Here is a 22,791-nt window from a genome sequence, read left to right on the forward strand (position 1 = left end):
GGATGGTATATGAGCACGATAGGGGCATATAGCAGGATGGGAGTATATGAGCAGGATGGGGGTATATGAACAGGATGGCGGTATATGGACAGGATGGGGGGTATATGAACAGGATGGGAGTATATGAGCAGGATGGATGGGGGTATATGAACAGGATGGGGGTATATGAACAGGATGGGGGTATATGAACAGGATGGCAGTATAAGAGCAGGATGGATGGGGGTATATGAACAGGATGGGGGTATATGAACAGGATGTGGGTATATGAACACGATGGGGGTATATGAACAGGATGGGAGTATATGAGCAGGATGGATGGGGGGTATATGAACAGGATGGGGGTATATGAACAGGATGGGGGTATATGAACAGGATGGGAGTATATGAGCAGGATGGATGGGGGGTATATGAACAGGATGGGGGTATATGAACAGGATGGGGGTATATGAGCAGGATGGATGGGGGGTATATGAACAGGATGAGGGTATATGAACAGGATGGGGTATATGAACAGGATAGAAGTATATGATCAGGATGGATGGGGGTATATCAATAGAATGGGGGGTATATGAACAGGATGGGGGTATATGAACAGGATGGGGGTATATGAGCAGGATGGGGGAATATGAGCAGGATGGGGGAATATGAGCAGGATGGGGGAATATGAGCAGGATGGATGGGGGAATATGAGCAGGATAGGGGTTTATAGCAGGATCATAGGATGTCGTAGTGTGCAAAGTGCCCCTTGGCCATTTGTACAAAAGAGCATTGGTGAGGTCAGACACTGATGCTGAATGAGAGGACTAGCTCACAATCTCCATTCTTGTTCCTCTAAAAGGAGCTCCATAGATTTGAGGTCCGGGTCCTGTGCAGCCCAGGCACGTTCTACTACACCAAACTCCCCATACATGCCAATACAGTGGAACCTTGGTGAACGAGAACAATCCGTTCTGGGACTGTGCTTGTTAACAGTTACTCGTTCAGCAGAGCAAGATTTCCCATAGGAAATCATTACAATGCAGACAATTTGTTCCACAACTTGTTAAATGTCCCATCCTGGTCCCCTATTGTGCCATTCCACACATGTACAAACACGCACAAACACACACAAACATGTACAAACACACACACTAATTCTGTAATGTAGAAGCATCGGCATCAGAGGAGGTGATACGGTCTATGGTAGGATCCAGTACTGCAGGAAAGTCATCAACAGATGCCAAAACTACCAGGTTAAAAAGGAGTGGAGCACATACACATAACTAATGGAATCTATTGAGCAGCGAATGATCACAAAGCTACCAAAGTGGTCACACACCACCTGGATCTCCTCCAGAGTGAGCAATTTAGCCACTAAAATTAATACACCCCCCGAAGAATTGAAGTAAGTAGTGTGGAAACCTTTGGATATCCTGACTCTTCTAAGAGCAAAGACTTTCTGGAGATACATTATTAGTATGTGATAAACGTATGCGGAAACAGCTTTTGATTAATGGGATGCAACTTCACTTTTCCGTGTTGGAGAACACATGGGGTTTCGCTTGCATACTTCCCCCAGGGCTCACGCAATATTATCTGATGCTGTTGTCATTTTTACCTTCAGGCCAATGCAAACAGACCTGTAATGCCCGTAGAAAACCACAACTCAGCACATTAGACCCGGAGTTATCACATACATCCATATATCGAGATCATCAACCTGACAAAGAGATTTGCCTTGCCTAATTCTTTTATATGGAGTAATATTATATATTCTGATTTATGCTGGCAGGAAGATTTCAGTTTAATTCAGAATATATAAAAGACATAATATACTCTAAGAAAAGTAAACTTTTAGCAATTATATGGGGAAAAAATAATACAAATAAGGGAACCTCACATAATTTTGCCCATGGTTAGTGATGGATAGTAGAAAAAAAAGGAAAAACAGCCAGCACCAAAATTCTCAAGAATAAAAAACTTCCAGTAGGAGAATTCATACGTGCTCGTCGCCTATGTTCTTCTGAAGAGTCATTTAACAAGGAATGTAATGTCATGAGAGACAGATTTTTAAAAAGGGGATATTCACTTGTGGATATTAATTGTGCAAAAAAATATTGCCAAGAATAAAAACAGATGTACTTTGTTATAGGATACAACAGAACAATCCAGGTTTAACTCCAGCAAGATTACTTTTTCCACGGCTTATAGCGTGGATTATTTGAATATTGTGGAACTTATCAAGAAATATTCATGCAATTACATCAAGATCCGGTTCTAAAAAAAATTTTAAACAATGGTATAAATTTTACGGTAAAAAAAAATCAAACAATCTTACTAAAATAAAAGTGATACCTGGTTACATGTAAGTGACTCTTACAAATGTGGAGTTAAATGTAACATCTGCAAATATATGTCTAGAACTAAAGTATTTTTTGATAACAAGTTGAAGGAGTACAAAATCCGTGATTTTATAAATTGTTCCAGCAGTCATGTCATCTACCGTATATGGCCACATGCACATTGTGCAACAAATCATATATTGGTTGCACGACATGAATGCTTAAAGGGGTTATCCGGCTTTTTTGACTTTTTTTTTTTTTTATTTCCCTATTGGGCTACATTGCATTGGGGCAGGTAAGTAGATAGAGACCACTTACCTGCCCTGCTGTCAGCCCCTCTCCCCCGGCTCAGTGCAGTCATGTCACCGCTCCTGCTGCGATTTTGCTGCTTCCGGTCATTTCATGTCAACATGGGCAGGGCCATGTTGACATGCAAATTTGGAACAGCATGTTGCCGCCCTGCTGGGCGGTACAGTGCGATGAGCCCCGCCCCCTTCCCTGCACCCTCCCACACATTCCCCCGCACCTCTTTTACTCTCCAGTAACCTCCCCCTGCACTGCTGTGGTGTCCGTGACCTGGGGGAGGGGCCTGGTGGCGGCTGCCGTAGTGTCAGCGCCAGCACCAGGCCCCCTGCCCAGGATCGCACATTCAAATGTACCGGCATCACAGATCACAGATGCCGGTACATTTGAAAGTGCTGATGAGAAGCAGCGCAGCGCAGCGCTGCTTCTCATCACTGTCCCTCCGGCTGTCTGTGCTCTCTTCAGCACAGCGGTGACATCACTACTGTGCTGATATGTCCAGAGCACAGAAAGCTGGCGAACGTGCAGGAGCGGCGGGGACCGAGGACGGGTGAGTATGTACTCCCTACATGTGTTCCCTATGGGGGGGGGAGGGTGCGCAGAGCCATATGTGTGCGTGTGCAGAGCCACATGTGTGCGTGTGCAGAGCCATATGTGTGCGTGTGCAGAGCCATATGTGTGCGTGTGCAGAGCCATATGTGTGCGTGTGCAGAGCCATATGTGTGCGTGTGCAGAGCCATATGTGTGCATGTGCGGTGCAGAGCCATATGTGTGCGTGTGCGGTGCAGAGCCATATGTGTGCGTGTGCAGAGCCATATGTGTGCATGTGCAGAGCCATATGTGTGCGTGTGCGGTACAGAGCCATATGTGTGCGTGTGCAGAGCCATATGTGTGCGTGTGCAGAGCCATATGTGTGCGTGTGCAGAGCCATATGTGTGCGTGTGCAGAGCCATATGTGTGCGGTACAGAGCCATATGTGTGCGGTACAGAGCCATATGTGTGCGTGTGCGGTACAGAGCCATATGTGTGCATGTGCGGTGCAGAGCCATATGTGTGCGTGTGCGGTGCAGAGCCATATGTGTGCGTGTGCGGTGCAGAGCCATATGTGTGCGTGTGTGGTGCAGAGCCATATGTGTGCGGTGCAGAGCCATATGTGCGTGTGCGGTACAGAGCCATATGTGTGCATGTGCGGTACAGAGCTATATGTGTGCGGTACAGAGCCATATGTGTACGGTGCAGAGCATACGTGTGCGGTACAGAGCTATATGTGTGCGTGTGCGGTACAGAGCTATATGTGTGCAGTACAGAGCCATATGTGTGCGGTGCAGAGCATACGTGTGCGGTACAGAGCCATATGTGTGCGTGTGCGGTACAGAGCTATATGTGTGCGGTACAGAGCCATATGTGTGCGGTGCAGAGCATACGTGTGCGGTACAGAGCCATATGTGTGCGTGTGCGGTACAGAGCTATATGTGTGCAGTACAGAGCCATATGTGTGCGGTGCAGAGCATACGTGTGCGGTGCAGAGCCATATGTGTGCGTGTGCGGTGCAGAGCCTGATGTGGGGCTGTTATTTGCAATGCTGTAGTGATAACAGGTCAGATGCTGGGGCAGAATACTGACAGGGAATGTGTGTGCAGGGGGCGGGCAGAGGGCGAGGCTGGACACTGGGGTGGGTGGTGACAGCTCTGACTGAGGTTTTGCACAGGAAGTGGTCATGTTTGCTGGATCTGAATGTAAACAAGGAGCTGCAGAGAATAAAGGGATAATTCAAGAGGAACAAAAGTTAGAAAACAAAAAATAACAATGTAGGTGTGATTTATATGACAATACAGCACAGATAAACTCAAAAATTTTTGTTAAGCTAATGTCGGACAACTCCTTTAAAAAACGCATAGCAGACCATGTTTCGGCAGCAGATCCTTACTCTAAAATTGACAATAAATCAATATCGGGTTTGTCTAGACACTTTAGAGATCAACATAATGGTAATTTACAAGCTTTATCCATTGTAAGTATTGAAAAAGTTCGCAAACCTGTTAGAGGCGGTGATTGGGAAAAAGTCTCCTTTCAAGGGAAACCAAGTGGATACTTGACCTTAATTCACACAGTCCTTGCGGTTTAAACCATCGAAATGACCTAATGTACATATTTCGAATACGGAATTGGGGTTTATCCCTAAATATACTTAGACAATAATATATTTGCAGTGAAGGGGTTTTTTTTGTTGTTTTTTTTATGAGAATGTATTCAATATTAATGAATGTTGTGTGTTTTCACATAGTTTAATCATAAATTCTATCAATTTGTTTATATACAATAAAATGATTAAAAAGAGGGAAAAGGAAAACATAGGAGGAGGAGAGAAGGGAGGAGAAGGAAGAGAAAAAAAAGAAAGATAAAGGATTTTTTCTTTTCCATACTTGAAGGGTTGAGTTAATGATTGAATTACTATTATCAACTATCACCTTCTTATTATGTATACTTTTTTATTGGAAAACACACCGCATGTATTTAGATCAAGATCCACATTGTATGGATTCATATATGTGTAGGATACATGTATTTGTCCTGCATGCTCTGATCTCTGTATGGGAATTTTACCCACTGGTATTGCATTAGTAATCCCCATGTGGGGTAAAGCCCTAAATCTTTCCCTGTTTCCTGATTTGTATATATGTGTGTATCATTTCTGAAGCTGTAGCCTATGACTAAGGACCCTGTGAGGTTTGAAACACGTAAGGGTACTGCCATGTTTTTATTCCACTTTTGAACACTTTTTTTTAAAATGAAGAAATAAAGAAAAGTTTTTTATTCTTGGGAATTTTGGTGCTGATTTGCCTGTTTTTCTTGCTATTGTACGGAGGTGATCTCCATTTTCAGGCCGTGCATCAGTGGAGCTGTGGACAAACTAAGGGGTAGGCTGAATTCAATATTCCTCTTTTCACTACTTGATGGATAGTAGAGGTAAATATCTGCTGTGCCATGGACAAAGAAATTAAAGATCCTACAAACTAAGTGATTTTATTTAACGCGTTTCGGAGTGGAAACTCCATCAAGATAATATGGGGATATCTCTGATGGAGTTTCCACTCCGAAACGCGTTGGAGAATATTTTTAGGATTTCAGAGAGTAAACTATCAGGATAATATGGCAATTACCCTAATAAAGGAGTGTCCACTCCAAAACGCATTGAAAAAAAACCAACACTTTTTAGAATCTACTTCCACTTCTTCCTCCACAGCAGCGCGAACACTTGATGCTTTTTTTTGCCTCTATACATATTTTCAGCCATGTACAGACAAACATTATGAAAATTGACAAGCTTTTTCTTTTGTGTTTTCTTTTTCAGCCTAGATATCAGAGGTGGCATGACACATTTTCAACAGAACTAAAAGTCAATGGAATAAAACAGATGTGATTTAAAAAAAAAAAATCACTGAGAATTATCCAAAGTGTAGGGCCGGCTTAAGGCAAGATTTGCGAAGGATTAAGTATTACAGTAACGTTACTTGGAATGCAAAGTGATTTAAAGGGGTTTTATTTTAGGGCTGTTAATCACTGTTTAATGAAAGTAACATTTTATTCCACATCATTGTCAAGATCTGCTTGCAGTCAGGGAATAAGAACATTTTGGGGTTTCAGTGTGTCAAACGTCTTTGTAACCAGGTCAGTCAATGCTGCCATTTACTCCTCAACACTGACATTGTAAAACCAAGAAGGAAAAGACTCGTGATTATGGAAATCACAGGATGATAGACATAGTAATGCTCTGAAAATGATGAAAAAGTGGAAATAAAAATTGTAAAAATCTATATTCAATATCGAGTATGAGCAGCACATGCGAAAATCAATCCCTGCATCATGGCTGCTATCAGTAAGTTTAGTAACGAGAACATGTCACATTGAAAGCTGCCATGCACCTTCAGATATAGGGTTCATTTGCAGGTAAATAATGCTAAATCGCTGAAAATGCAGCTAAAGGAAGAAAATGTACTGACAATATTTCCTCCCAGAAGCCACCGGCGTTCAGTAAGAGCGGAAGTGCAGGGAGCAGCTAGTCAGCACTCAGTATACTCAGAGCAGCGGCTGTAGGCACACCAGCCACTTTGACTGACAGCCGACCCTGCAGAGCACTTCCCTATACCGAGGGTCACTGCAAAGAAACATATAACAAGTGGTATATGATTTTTACAATGGGGCTCTATAGTGGACAGATGTCTAAACATCCATCCTGACAGTGGCCACACATGCAATATGTACCTAGTCTTAAAGGGAACCTGTGATCAGAAATTTGGCTTTCAACCTAAATGTTTCCCCCTCTGCAGCTCGTGGTCTGCATTCTAGTAAGGTTTCTATACTTTTTGTGCCCCCTTTTAAACCAAAATAAACACTTTATAAAACTGTACCTTTCGGTTTGAAAATCTTTTAAATTCTCCATGGGGGCGGGCAGTCTGGCGTCCGTTGCTGTATCTTACGCAGTGCCCCATGCTCCAAATCATCCCTCAGGACGCCGCCCACTGCGCCTGAGGTCCCGTGCACGCCGGGACACCTAGTGACGTGGTCGCAAGCACGAGAGTATGGGCGGCGCTGTGATTGCATCGCAAGTGCCCGCCCATACTCTCGTGGGCGCGCTCTCCCCTCTGTACGTTGCTCAGATCCTCTGCTTCTCCTGTAGTGGCCTGCTCCGCTCCTCCCATCTATTTCCTGCTGCAGGGTACGATGGGAAGGAGGTGACGTCGGGCCGGCGCAGAACACTGGAGGCAGTTGGGAAAGTGCGGGCACGAGAGTATGGGCGCGCACTTGCGATGCAATCACAGCGCCACCCATACTCTCGTGCTTGCGACCACGTCACTAGGTGTCCCGGCGTGCACGGGACCTCGGGCGCAGTGGGCGGCGTCCTGAGGGATGATTTGGAGCATGGGGGACGGCGTAAGATACAGCAACGGACGCCACACGGCCTCCCCCATGTATAATTTACAAGATTTTCAAACCGAAAGGTACAGTTTTATAAAGTATTTATTTTGGTTTAAAAGGGGGCACAAAAAGTATAGAAACGTTACTAGAATGCAACCCACGAGCTGCAGAGGGGGAGACATTTAGGTTGAAAGCCAAATTTCTGATAACAGGTTCCCTTTAAGGCCACTTTACAAGCTGCGATATCGGTATCAATATCACTAGCGAGCGTACCCGCCCCCGTCGGTTGTGCGTCACGGGCAAATCGCTGCCCGTGGCGCGCACAACATCGTTTACACCTGTCACACGTACTTACCTTCCCTGTGACGTCGCTGTGACCGGCGAACCACCTCCTTTCTAAGGGGGCAGTTCGTGCGGCGTCACAGTGACGTCACACGGCAGCTGTCCAATAGAAGCGGAGGGGCGGAGATCAGCGGGCGGAATATCCCGCCCATCTACTTCCTTCCTCATTACTGGTGGCCTCAGGTACGGTGTTGTTCCTCGTTCCTGCGGTCTAACACATAGCGATGTGTGCTGCCGCAGGAACGACGAACAACCTGCGTCCTGGAACAACAACGATAATTGGGATTAGAACGACGTGTCAACGATCAACGATAAGGTGAGTAATTTTGATTGTTAAGGGTCGTTCCTGCGTTTCACACGCAACGACGTCGCTAACGAGGCCGGATGTGCGTCACAAATTCCGTGGCCCCAACAACATCTCGTTAGCGATGTCGTTGCGTGTAAAGCGGCCTTTAGTCTGCATATATGCTGGTCCCAATGACCAAGAATAACTGCTTACCACAACTGACTGTTCTGGGCACACCTGCAGGTGTAGACCCACTGCACCACGGGAATAGGCTGATCCTGGAGGGACGTAACAGAGACTAGCAGATTCTTCACTAGAGCCTCTCATGGTGAGGTTAGGCTTGTGCTAGAAGATAGCCACCAGGTACCCTTCAAAGGGAACTCTCGGTGCAGTAGCAGCTAACCCAAAAGGGTGAGGGGCGCTGGTACAGATTTCGGAGATCAACAGAGTAGGACACAGGCTGGAGAGTATCTGGGGGCTGGTACCGACAGGATTGATGGTACAGGCTAGTCAGGTTCTGGTTCTGGGTCACAAACAGAACTGAGTCGGGTACAGATGAAGGCACAGGTGGAACAGCCTGATGTGGGATACCTCCACAGGACATGAACACAAAATACAGGACAGAGATATGGGATACAGGACACAGGTACAGGATACAAAGACAAGTAATACGGAGTGAGGAACCTTGTTGCAAAGGCACCTCCCTAAGAGGGAGGATGCCCTAAATATGTAAAGACTCCCAGTGATCGGTTGGAGGCTTTACTTAATTAAGCATGATACGTCTTTAAGAAGCAGGAGGTGCGTGCCCTAAGATCGCCTTCCCTCCCAGAAAAAGCTGTGTCTACAGGGGTATGAACTGATTTGCAAAACGTACGTTGGAGGTTTAGGGGGCTTATCTACATGGGGGGGAGGGGGTCCCCTCCATTGGGACCTGTGGTATTTGCACTTAGCACTTTATAATTGTCTACTTGTTATCAGCTCCTATACTTGTATTGTGCTGGCTAAACACATTAGCTAGGATGTGATACCCATATTTATTATTACTTGCAGTACTCTGCAGATAACATCGGTCTGATTCTAAATTAACTTCGGTCATTTCTGTACATTCATCTAGTTATTCCCTTGTCCCATCTTGGGGTTATATCCCTCCACTGGTGTTTTTAATGGTGTTTTATAATGGCCATTTTTTCTTTGTATGTCTTTGTCTATTTTGTACATCAATAAACATTGTTATATGCTTTGCACTGCTTATTACTCTGGATTCTCTTGCTTTTTCATATGTCTTGGAGTATGTGCTAGGCACGGGTAGTGCCCCATTGTGGGCACCCGTGTCCTTTAATATAAGAAGTTATGGTTATGAGGTATATTTGTCTTAGTTACTTAATTAAGCATGATACATCTTTAAGAGGCAGGACGTGCATGCCCTAAGAGCGCTTCCAGGGAACCTGCACAGGCCGCGCAGGCCCCAGGAGCAGAAGGCAGGGACAGTAGACGTGGCAGACACAGGACGGCCGGGAAGGGGAAAGCGGATGCGTCCCTCCCGGGAGGAGAGAGGGAGGCAGTGCAGGGGTGCAAGAGCAAAAACTTTGTGCTGTGCCAGTTTCCAGTTCTAGATCAATCAACTGATCAAGGACGGCTTTATCGAAGATTGAACAGGACAGTTAAGATGGTCTAGATATGACCAGTGGCGGCTAGAGCCTTCATGTGCACATGACACAGGGGTTTTTCATGTAACATTTATACTATATATGTCGTTACAATAGAATACTATGGATATAACTTTAGAAGATTAAGACATGTCACAGATGGTAGAGAGAGGTTTATTAGAGTAAAATCCTGCCAACAGGCTCCCTTTAATTAAAAGTCAACCTTCTGCCATAAAGCTTCAAACATAACAATGAAATCCATATCCAGCGCACATCATTTATGTTTTATATGAAGTATAATGTCATTAAAATACTAAGAGAAAGATATTCTAGAAGACAAAGAACTTTATTACCATAAGATATGTACAGAGATAGAAAGCAAACCTCTGAGGGGCACGATCAGGAAGCCATACGTAAAGATCAAATACAACGAAAGATTCAACCAAGAGTGGACATGCTGAAAGATGCCAACAGGAACAAACGATCTTAGCCAGAACAGGTCAACGAAAGATGGAAAAAATACACGGAGCACCTCTACATGAACCGTTCAGTGATGTGGGAAGAAACGCAGACTGGAAATCATAAGGAACAATACATCCTGAAAGACAAAGTCGTTACTGCTATAAATCCTCTGTCAAAGAACAAAGCACCTGGATGTGACAATATTCCAATAGAGCTAATAAATTCTTCTGCAGCAGCTGATGTCATCACATGCCTGTGTCAACAGATATGGACAACTGGTCAATGGCAAAAAAACTGGACAAGATCAGTGTTTATTCCTATTGCAAAAAAGCGAGATGCTACCGACTGTACGTAGAAACTATCGGACTATTGCCCTCATACCACCAAAATACCACTGAAGATCCTACAAAGATGACTACAGCCATAGGCTAGTTTCACACTACGTCTTTTTAACATCCGTTGAAAACGTTTTTTTAGCGGAAGTACGGATCCTGCTTTTACAGCAAATAACGTATCCAAACGCATATGTTATTTTGCAGGATCCTGCACTGGATGTTTAGGGGCGGGCAAAGGAGTCATGTGATCGGGAGTGAGGGGAGCTAGACTGGGAGCCGGCATCTGACAGCTGCAGACACTGGTAACCAAGGTAAACATCGGCCTTGGATACCCGATATTTATCTTGGTTACGAGTGTCTGCAGCTGCTAGGAGCTGGGCTGCCTGCACGCGTAACCAACGTAAACATCGGGTAACTAAGAGAAGTGGTTACCCGATATTTACCTTGGTTACGAGTGTCCGCAGCTCTCAGGTGGGAGAGGGGGGAAGGGGAGGAAGGGGGAAAGACAGATATAGAGAGAGAGAGGGTGAGGGAGGGAAGAGGAGGGAGAGACAGATCACGCGAGACTGGTTCTGGGCATGCTCAGTACTTTCTGGGCATGCTCAGTACAAAAGCAGGATCCTGTCTATCAGCACGCCAGCGTTCACCTGCGTTTGCGTGCGTTATAGTCAGGATCCAGCAATTTGCAGTATTTGGACGGAGCTCAAAAACGCTACAAGTAGCGTTTTTGAAACATGTTAAAAAACTGCAAGTCACTGGATCCGCACTATAACGCAGGCAAACGCAGGTGAACGGATGTTAACGCGAGTCCATTGCAAATGCATTGAAATGAAAACGCATTTGCACTGGATCCGCTTGTCCGCTAAAATAACGTTAAGGACGGATGTTAAATAAACGTAGTGTGAAACCAGCCTTACTGTGACAAAGCTGCCAGAGCCACAATCAGGATTCAGAAAAGGCAGAAGACCAAGAGATGTAATTCCTAACATTAGATGGATGATGGAAAAGGCCAAAGAATATAACAAGGAGCTCTATTTTTGCTTCATCGACTACAGCAAAGCCTTTGACTGAATTGATCACTAGAAACTGTGGAATAGCATGAAGGACATGAGTGTGCTGAACCATCTGATCAGCATCATTATTAACCTTTACATCAACCAAGAAGCAACAGTCGGAATTGAAAACGGTGACACGGCATGGTTCAAAGTAGAGCAAGGTGTCAGATGAGGCTGCAACCTGTTACCATTTATTTTCAATTTATATGAAGAAGCTATTATCAGGAAGGTTGGAATTGCAGAAAACGAAGAAGGAATCAAAATTGCTTGACGAATCATCAACAGTCTTAAATAAGCAGACAATACAACATTGATAGCAACAAGCATAGATGGAATAAAGGACTTATTATAGAGTGCCAAGATGACAAGCTCAGTCATGGGACTCCTACTCAATACAAAGAAGACAAAAGATATTGACTACTTCCAGGTACAACCAAGACACACGATGCATCAACGACACTGGAAGTCAAAAAGAGATTGGCAAATAAACAATGAAGTCACTGGACAAGGTGCTCAAATCAAGGAACATTTCACTGATAGTCTGGTCTTTTATGTGGTAACATATGAATGTGAAACCTGGCTGATAAAGAAACAAGACAGAAGAAGAATGGACGCCTTCGAAATGTGGAGCCGGAGAAAGATGTTATCAATACCATGGATGGAAAGATGAACAAAAATTAATTTTGGAACAAATCAAGCCAGAAGTTTCACTCGAAGCAAGAATCACTAAGCTACGACTTGTCTACTTTGGCCACATCACATGAAGAAAGCAATTAGCGGAGAAGGACATGATGGTTGAAATAATAGAAAGAATAAGACGAAGAGGTAAACCAGAAACCTGATCATTTGATACACTCAAAGTACACGGATTAACCTATCTAGACTTATAAAAGATGGATCTTTCTACAGGGCCTTTATCCATGGAAAATTGAAATGGAGCCAAAGGTTAATAAAAAAAAAAATGTCCTTAAGGCTATGTGCCCACATTGCTTCTGTCCCTGCAGAAATTTCTGCAGCGATTTGAACAGCACACGTGCGCTTTAAATCGCTGCAGAAACAGTCCGTAATGAAAAGCCGATTTCATGCGCTCTGGATGCAGCCTCTCCCATAGACAGAGCGGGGGCTGCATCCAAAGCGCATGAAAGAAGTGACATGTTGCTTCTAAGAACGCAGCGATTCGGCAGTAGCAGAAGCGCTGCGTTCTAATACGCCACGTGGGCATGGATTAGGCACAATCTTCATAGATTGTGCTGGGGACACAGGACGCATGCAGTTACACTGCGGTGCAGAACGCACCGTAACTGCATGAAAATATGCTACGTGGGCACATAGCCTAAGAGAACAAAATGCATGCCCATTACAGAACAGCGCCAAGTTGCTTTTTACCAATTGTTTGACAATCGGAAAGTGCATAGACTCCAACTGTAGTAAATGCTGCACAATAACTATGTTGCACTCCACGGAAAGCATTGAAGACGGCAATACTTCCATTAACCAATTCTCTCCAAATGGCAGTAATACCCAGTGGAGAAAGATTTGTCACCAGTCAGGTCAATAAACTACTAAGGAAATACCAAACACCTTCCAAAGTCTTGCCCAAGTAGCTGTAGTTGAATACATGCTCAAGCCAATGCTTTCACATATCTCCAAGAGGATCTGACTGAGCAAACAGCAGCCATCTACAATATACACAGCTAAGGATAGACGCAGCAGTATAATGTAAGGGGCTGTAATAAAATGCAGCATTGTACAGTACCTCCCTTCTGATGTCCGATGCCCTCCTGCTCTCTTCTAAACTGAATCGGTAAAAATAGGCATTATCTCGTTTTTCAGGGGGTGCAGCTACGGGACAGGAGTAACGTCTCCGCCATAGAGCCATTCTACTAAATGTGGTTCTGATAAGAGCGCAGCTGGGAGTCTGTGAGAAGAAAGCCCCGGGGGGTCTTTCCTATAGCCCTCCCCAAGCTTGCGGTATGACAAGTCATCAATAGGCAGGTTCACAGGAGCTCTTCAGAACATGTCATGTTTAAATTAACTCTTTAAACATTCACGTTCAAAGATTATATAAAATTCTGCCCCGTCATAAATCTACATAACCAGGAAGCACAAGAATGGTCACCAGGAGAAGTATAAATATACATATTATAATGCAGATCAACATATTCCCATTATAGCCTGGGGGTCCCAGGAGGATTGTCCAAAGCAGAGATCCCACTGACCTCTGCAGGAGTATGGAAGAGATTGCATGCCACAGTTTTATATATTTGCTGCACAGAGGAGATAATGAGGCAGTGGATACAAATATCAACCTTTTTCAATCAGTGATTACACTTTAATCATTGCCATTTTTTGTGCATTCATGATTCAGCCCTTTTAAAGATGCAGAAATACCGTAGTACCTGCCATTACTACCTCAATATAATGAATACTGCCACTGATAGCATCAATCAATCAGTCTCAACATCATCCAGTCTGTCTGTCTGTCTGTGATTACATGAAGAGACAGAAGGACACAGCATGTACTGAGGATCTGGGGTTAGCTCCCCAAGATGTTTGGAATGACCTCCCTGCCAGTTCCTCCAAAAAACAGTGTACTAGTGTATATAGAAATGTTGATGCGGCTCTGAAGGTAAAGGGCGGTCACACAAAAATATTGATTGGATTTAAAATTGTTTACTTTATTTTTATCAACTAACAAATTGCAATCTATTTACACATCTATTTTTGAAAGAATGCTTACTTTGTCTGATTTTCCCACACCTGCCTAAAAGCACAGTACTGTATACTCACTACAGCCATCCTTAAGAGCCCCCATCTCATTGCCTCTAACCTCTATTTGTCCAGCAACAATTTGGCTTCTAACCCACCACGACTGACTATCATCCATAATCACCACAGATGTCCTAGATGCCAAAGCCAGACACAATACTTTGTACTCCTCCTCCTAGACACGTCCTCAGAGTGATCACTGGCCATAACTAACTTCTTTTCCTTCTGCTCCTTAATTGCATCATGGAAAAAAAAACAAGTTTATTCTCTCTCAACTATAATTATAATGTTTTTTTCTACAGCACCAACTTATTCCACTTGCTTCCCCACCAGATGTGACAATCAGGGTATGAGACCATGCTGCGTTCTGTCAAGTGCAGAAAAAAAACGCACCCTCTGGCAGACTGGACAACTGTAAACACTGCGTTTGTCAAAAAAAAAATGCATCCAAAATGCATGCATTCTTCATGCGCTTTGGATGCATTTTTGACACTGCGGTCCCACGGCAATTCAGCTCTGCTACATGCTCGCTGACAGCAGACACAGACAGAGTCTCACGATGTGAATGAACTTCACCCGACTTCATTGTCATCCCGGGGCTCTGTCTGTGTCGTGGCCTGATTTGCGGTCACCGGTGAAGGACTCACTGGTGACCGCAAATCCCTTGAGTGACTGAAGTGAGCTGCGCGATCAGCGGTGCCATCACTCAGGTTCCCCGCGGCCACAACTGAAGTCCTCCACCTGAGAGCTGTGGCCGTGGGTAACCTGAGTTGACGTTATCGCTGATCGGCAGCTCACTTCAATCACTCTGGCGACTTGCTGTCACAGTTGGAGGATCCTGCGGTGGCCGCGGGTAACCTGAGTGACATCATCGCTGATAACGCGACTCACTTCAGTTGCTTCGTGGAGCTGACAGAGAGCAGTCATCGTCTGTGGCCGCTCGCTGTCAGTTTCCAATGTAGCAGAGCTGAAAGCGTTGTGGGACCTAGTGTGGATTACGTCGGAACTGGATGGGTGTTTGGGGATTAAAAAAGTGGTGAAAGAGGGTGTTTTTTTGTCTTTTATTCCAAATAAAGGATTTTTTCGGGTGTATGTGTTTATTTTCTTTAGCTTACAGGTTAATCATGGAAGGTATTTCGGGAAGACGCCTGCCATGATTAACCTAGGACTTAGTGGCAGCTATGGGCTGCCATTAACTCCTTATTACCCAGATTGCCACCGCACCAGGGCAATTCGGGATGAGTCGGGTAGAGTCCCGGGACTGTGGCATCTAATGGATGCGGCAATTGCGGATGGCTGCTAGCTGATGTTTTTAGGCTGGGGGCTCCCCATAACGTGGGGCTCCCCATCCTGAGAATACCAGCCTTCAGCCATGTGGCTTTACCATGGCTGGTATCAAAATTGGGGGGGACCGCACGTCATTTTTTTTCTTTTAATTATTTATTTTACTGCACGATATAGACCCACCGGCGGGGGGTGGGGGGGAGAGAGAGAGAGAGAGAGAGAGAGAGAGAGAGAGAGAAACCGTAAGACCTGCGATTTAGTTGAGGATCCGGAAACTGTGACGTAGTAATGATCTCGTTATGTGTGACTGCACCTTTACGCCTCTCCAAACCATCCTCCACTCTGCTGCCTGAGTAATCCACCTCTCTCCACGTTACTCTCCTGCCTCCGCTACTTCCAATCTCTTCACCGGCCAACCACGACCCTCAAAATTCAGCTCTAAACACTCATGTTGACTTAAAAGAGACCCTTCATAAATCCCTCTGTCACCCTCCTACTACCTCCCCACAGGTAATCCTTCTCTGCTGGCCTCTGACTCACACACCAATCTCCAAGGTCTCCTATGTCCTCTCTCTACTCCGGAGCTAACTACCCCAAACAATCAGGCTTTCTCCCACCAGTCTTCAAACACAACCTGAAAACCCAGTCCAGCCTACCACTGTAATAATCCTCCTGCTAGGACAGTTTCTACCTTGCCTTCCTGTCTCCTCCCCATAAAGTGTATGCCCTCAGTGGCAGGGTCCTCTCTCCCATCTTACCAGCCAGTTGCTTACTTAGCCTTGTTTAGTTGTCCTCATTGAAGACCTTGCTATATATTGATGGATGATTGTAATGGACTATGAAGTCTACCTATGAAATGTACAGCACTCTAGAATTAACGGCAAAGTAATCACATCCCCTATTCAGCTACCACATACCCTGAACCTGAACCTATGAGCCCATGTGTAAATTGCACTTGGGAACTCTCTGGAAAGCTATAGTTCTCCATCTCCCCGAACATACAAGAGCCTTCAAAATGATGTAAGGAGGTCGAGCAGTCGTAATCTGTCAACTGAAGACATCCCCAAGATCATGGTGAGCTGCAGATCCGGCATGCGTGCTGGAGTTTGTCATGTAGGCAATTTACAACTATGGAACAAATGGACGGGGCGAGTCTACCAGGACATAAGAGCTTGCCATCATCCGACAACACTCCTAAAGACAGATTCATTAGGTTAATGGTTTTCTAACTAATATGATTTGTCCGCAAATTAATATTATTATTAAAATGGAAATTGTAAAACTTTACTGTGGTCATTGAAGACATGCATTAAAATGTTCTGCTTAATCCCCTTAAGAACAGGGCTATTTTTTAATTTTGTGCTTTCCTTTATTTCTCCCCTTATTTCTAGAACCATAACTTTATAATTTTTCCATCGATATAGTCATGAGACAGCTTGTTTTTTTTATGGGATGAGTTGTACTTTTGAAATGTCACCATCCATTTTAGAAAAACCGCAAAGAACTATATCAAAAAAACACCAAAAAGGAGCCAAGACAAATGATATGTGCACACACAGAATGTGGTGAGCCTTCCTCATAAAGATGGCTGCAGCCGAGGTGCAAGATGCTGATGTCACAGCCACTCAACCGCCACACTAGGGGGGAGGGGCGGCTGCTTAGCATAAGACATGCACACTAATAAGGCTTGCACTGGGAGCCCATCATATAATGAGTGAAATGCACAGTGTCTGAACTGTGACCTATAAATGACGCCAGAAACCCAGGTCAGGCGGGCAAAACAGCACTATATCGGTGCATCTCGCACGGATACACGAGACGCACAGTGTCTGAATAATGGCCTATAAATGACGCACAACACCAGGTCCAGGCGGGTCAGTTAGCACTATATGAGTACATAACACATGACAGGCTCACCATTTAACCACCTGAATTCAAAAGGTCCACACACATCCTGCAAAAATGGATAAAATGTGCCACACCTCAAATAGTGAGATATTAGTTTATATTTTGGCCCAAAATATGTAAGCTCGCAATCCGTTCGTCAAGGATTCTCACACTTGCGAGTCCCTACACTGAATTAGTTAGAAAAACCACAAAGAACTATATAAAAAAAAACACCAAAAAGGAGCCAAGACAAATGATATGTGCACACACAGAATGTGGTGAGCCTTCCTCATAAAGATGGCTGCAGCCGAGGTGCAAGATGCTGATGTCACAGCCACTCAACCTCCACACTAGGGGGGAGGGGCGGCTGCTTAGCATAAGACATGCACACTAATAAGGCTTGCACCATCCATTTTAACATATGGTAAAATGGTAAGCAAGAAAAAAAAAATCAAAACGTGGTGAAATAGCAAAGAAAATTACATTCTGCTATTATTTTTTCTTTTTTTTTTGGTGGGGGGTGGGGGGTTTATTTCCAACATTCAGTTCATCATAAAAATTACATGGCATTATAATTTCCAGGTCAGTATACTTACAATTACGTAGATACCAAACATGTATAGTTTTTCTTTTAAGAGCAGAAAAAAAAATAATTCTTGTGTCGCAACTTTCTGAGAGCTGTAACAATTTCAATTTTGGAATTTGGGGCGGTGTGAGAGCCTATTTTTTTCTGTTATTACATATTTTTCCTGTAGTTGCGAAGGCCAAAAAAAGAGCAATTCTAGAGTTTTGATTTTGTTTTCTCGTTATGTTGTTTACAATTCAGGTTAATTTATTTTATATGCTGTTAGATTGGACTTTTACGAAAGCAGCGATGCCAAATGTCACAGCACGGCTGTATATACAAGAAATCACAGTCTCCTATGAACGCCATCCACAGCCTGATTTTCATTGGAGTACTGCAATGACAGAGACAGGGGTCATCAGCTGACCTCTGGCTGTCATGATAATACATTGGCATCCTGCGATCGTGTCACGGGCACGCCGATGAGAAGAGTATGCTCCCTGCCGGTGTGCATTAAATGCCGCTGTCAGAGATTGACAGCAGCATTTATCAGGTTAGCATCCGCGGGCAGGCGGAGCGCTGCTCCATACATGGTTGTTACAGGGAAAAGATGACTAAATAATTCAGCTTTCATCTGCAGGGAAAGATGTAGGCTCAGTGTGCAAAGCCGCATCAAAGGCAAGGAGGCTACTTATGACGTGCAGAACAAATCATATCATTAAGAGGTTAAGCTGAGTTAGTTATAAATTAAAAATAAACTAAGTATCACTCAACTTCCCCGGGTCTAGCACTGGCTTCCTGCCACGGCTATAGTCTGTCTGCAGTGCTGCAATTACATAGACAGCGCTGCAACCCATCACTGAGCTAGGCAACTCTGCCTAAGTAGATGAAACAATCCATGCAGAGCTACTGAGCTGACTGATTGACTGCAGCGCTGTCGAAGTGTCATCACAAATGGAGACAATACCAGAGACTGGGAGCAGTGGTGGAGACTCCGTGCTGGAGCCAAGGGGGATGAGAAAAGCAAAGTTTTTGGTTTATTTTCTTTTGATTTTTTTTTTAAACAAACTGCAGCTAATGCATAGGGTTTTGTTTTTTTTAAACCAGAAAATTTCTTTATCTATCAATTTACATCTTCACCTAAGGCTTGTGTCAAGACTTACCAGTCTCTCCATTTCTTGTTCTCTTAGTCTCTCTTCCCGTTGTCTCCGGTGGTAATCCAGTAAATCTTCTTGATTGTCGCTGATGTCACTAATACTATTTTTACGCTCTCTGAGCATATGTACCTTCCTTTGAGACTTTGGACTTTGATTTGGAGATACCAGGGATCCTTGGCTGTAGGCTGGAGTTAATCGTCGTGAAATTTCTTGAAAAGAGGAGGGTGAAGGGCTGCGTTCCCTTATTGGCCTGGAGAAATTATCTTCAGAACCAGGAGAACTTGCACTGCCCACCCTACGACGGGCTGGAGCTCGAGGACTATCAGGAACTCTTGATGGACTCTCTGAGACAGCATTTGTTGAACCAGATATTGCCCTCCGGGATAAAGAAGGACTTAGAGGAGGAAGATTTCTCATACTCTCTGGGTTTTTTCGTGCCAGTCTAGGACTTTCTGGAGGCAAACTTCTTGCTACGCCCACCATCTGTCTGTAGGGGCTTGAAGGTCGATCCATAATTGAATGCTGAAACTTGCTTCCCAAAAGAGGACTGCTTGGAACACTTAAACCACCCATTCGGGTAGATGCTCCTGGACTTGGAGGACTTATAAGAGAATTTCCACTTGTTCCCCGTGGGGAACGTAAATCCAAACTGCTTCCTCCATAAATTGGTGTTGGACGTGGTAAGGAGTGACTGAAACTAGATGTTCTGTGTGGTACAACTGGGGGTATTGATGAATGTACACCATCCAGGCCAGAAGGGCTGGTGAGGCTAATGCTTCCAGGAGAAGACAATGGAGAAGTAAAGGCATTTTCATATCCAGAGTTGGAGGAAAGTGGACTGGTAGGTGGTGATAGCATGCGCCGACTTGCTCCATTAGATAAACAGGAAAGGCTGTGAGTAGATGACTGGGACAATTTTCTGACGGGTGAAGTGGGCCTTTCCAGAACCAAAGAGTCCATGATGTCTTGAAGGTTTTTCTCTATAGAGCTCACCAATGAAGTATGTGATGGGATGTTTGACTGGTATCTGCCATCGTGACAACCATTCAACAGGGCAGTGGAGTTTTCTAGAATGAAAATGGCAAAAAAATATAGAAGTTCATAAAGATTAGGAAGTAGAATTGTATAATAATGAAAAGCTTATACAAAGAAAAGACATTGGACAAATACTCAGCTAAAACATTGGGGAAAATGTGGTCCTGCAAATCTGCAAGGCACTTATTATTAGTTTTTCAAATGCTAAGTCATAGGTGAATCCAATATGGCTGCAATTCCTGTAGTCACTTGTGCAAAAAAAGCCAAGATAAGAAAGAAGAAATATCTCTGACAAAAGAGAACTTAACACCAACATTTGGCAATCATTCTTAATTGTGATTTATTGATATCTGGTCATTTTTACATTTTGGGAGAAAATCCATTAGGTCTATCCCCCACCTGTTGATTTCTCCTTATACAACCCTCAACCCGAGTGTCTGCTCCTGAGCCAAGTCCCCCAACAGGCTCATCAAAGCTTACTGACAAAAAAAAGAGCCCTTAAAAAATGTACTTTATTAAATATACTTGAAAACACCCCACCCAAAAGGTGAACATGCTTAGATAAGATAAATAGATATCTGCTTTCAACAGTGGGTTACTGGTATTGGTCTACTTATACTGCTATGTGGACTACATAGCACGAAAAAGTAGAAAGGCAATGTGTTACGCTTACCCTTCTTTTTCCCTGATCCTCACCCTATCTTGCCACGGAGGATGGCACCGTAAAGATACGTAGCGGTACTCCCATTACACAACGGCGATCCCTTTCTCTCCATAGAAGGCTCTAATATGGCATAGGATAAAACTCTGTCTTATATCTGATTATTATGTCCCTATTAATCCTATGCCATATTAGTGCCTTCTATGGAGAGAGAGGGATCGCGGTCGTGGAATGGGTGCCACTATGTATCATTAGGGTGCCAACCTTCACGGCAAGGTAAGGTGGGGATCAGCGAAAAGGAAAGGGTAGAGGGAACTCTTTTTCATGATGTTTAGGCCACATATAAGTGGATCAATACCAATAATCCACTATTATAAGCAAAGGTCTATTATCTATTCATCTTAAAAGGGGTATTCCCATCTCAAAGATCCTATCCCAATATGTAGTAGATGTAAGAATAATATTAGCAAATACCTCCAATTACAAATGTAGTGTAGTTCTTCTGATTCACTATATCACTTACCTCATGTTCAGGGCATTGCAGGACCTTAGGTATCCATGGTTATGATCACGAGCAACTAGCTAACTAACTAACTGTAACAATATGCGTGGTTGTAACCATGGATACCTAAGGTCCTGCAATGCCCTGAACATGAAGTAAGAGACGTATAGTTCTTCTGATTCACGGTCTCTTATTTTATTTTCAGGGCATTTCAGGACCTTAGGTACCCATGGCTATGACCACACATAGTGTCACAGTTAGTTAGTTAGTTGCTTGTGTTCATAACCATGGAAGGTCCTGCAATGCCCTGAACATGAAGTAAGAGACAGAGACATAGTGAATCAGAAGAAATATCCTACATTTCTAATTGGAGATATTTGCTAGTATTATTATTACACCCACTACACAATGAAGGCAATAAGCTGTGGAGGAGAAGTGCAATAGGGTCTTAACAAAATAACAGTTAGGTGTATATAAAGTGAGGAACTCACCTATAGAGGTTGTGCCTGTCACAACCCCCATAACAACTGGTAAATGGGCGAACAGCTGCAGCCTCGAAATGGATGTAGTATATGTAGAAGAAGGAACCGGGTATTCAGACGCGCTATCACCACACCGAAATTCTTGTTAATTTATGTCCTTTATTCTTTATGCACAGGTCATAAAGAATAAAAGACATAATTTAACAAGAATTTTGGTGTGGTGATAGCGTGGCTGAATACCAGATTCCTTCTACATATACTACCTACTACACAATGGGATAGGATCTTGAAGATGGGAATACCCCTTTAACCAGCATGTTCACCTTTGGGTGGGGTTTTTTAAGTATATTTACTCAAGTGAATTTAAGGAATCCTTTTTTGTCAGTCAGTGAATATCCCCTTCTGTGTGAGCCCCTGCTCAGCGCTTACCAGCAGCATGTAAGCTTGTTGAGGAGCTCCTCCCTGTGGAAGGAATCATGGTTTTCATCCAGAGAGCCTCAGCAGGGTGATTAAATCGCAAAAATGTAGATTGGCCCAAGCAGATCATACAACCTGTGAAGAAACGGGAAATTATTTATTTACTTAATTTCTACAGCCATTTCCCTACGTGTTGTAAAGCGATAGTGCCGGCCACCGGGCTAGAAATCATGATCAGACCCTCCCCGAGAATATGTTCTACAGTACAAGTATGGCAAAGTTTGGCTACAAGGGAGGGCGGAGGACTTCTGTGTCTCCACTCGCAAGATAATAGCATTATGTAATTAGTAACCATTACTCTGGTC

The 22,791-nt window shown here is 44.0% G+C and overlaps 1 protein-coding gene across 16 annotated transcripts in view; it reads right to left on the minus strand.

Annotated features, from left to right (window-relative positions):
* The window catches only part of PHLDB1 (pleckstrin homology like domain family B member 1), a 365,610-nt gene that overhangs the window by 87,750 nt on the left and 255,069 nt on the right, over positions 1 to 22,791 (minus strand). For all 16 annotated transcript variants that reach the window (XM_075328263.1, XM_075328261.1, XM_075328255.1 and 13 more), the window contains 2 exons: positions 22,439 to 22,561; positions 19,336 to 20,396 (listed from right to left, as the gene is read on the minus strand). In XM_075328263.1, the coding sequence (XP_075184378.1) occupies positions 19,336 to 20,396; positions 22,439 to 22,561 (1,184 nt within the window). The remainder of the gene's footprint in view (positions 1 to 19,335; positions 20,397 to 22,438; positions 22,562 to 22,791) is intronic.

This window comes from Anomaloglossus baeobatrachus, chromosome 11 (genome assembly GCF_048569485.1).
Source record: "Anomaloglossus baeobatrachus isolate aAnoBae1 chromosome 11, aAnoBae1.hap1, whole genome shotgun sequence".
Taxonomy (NCBI): domain Eukaryota; kingdom Metazoa; phylum Chordata; class Amphibia; order Anura; family Aromobatidae; genus Anomaloglossus; species Anomaloglossus baeobatrachus.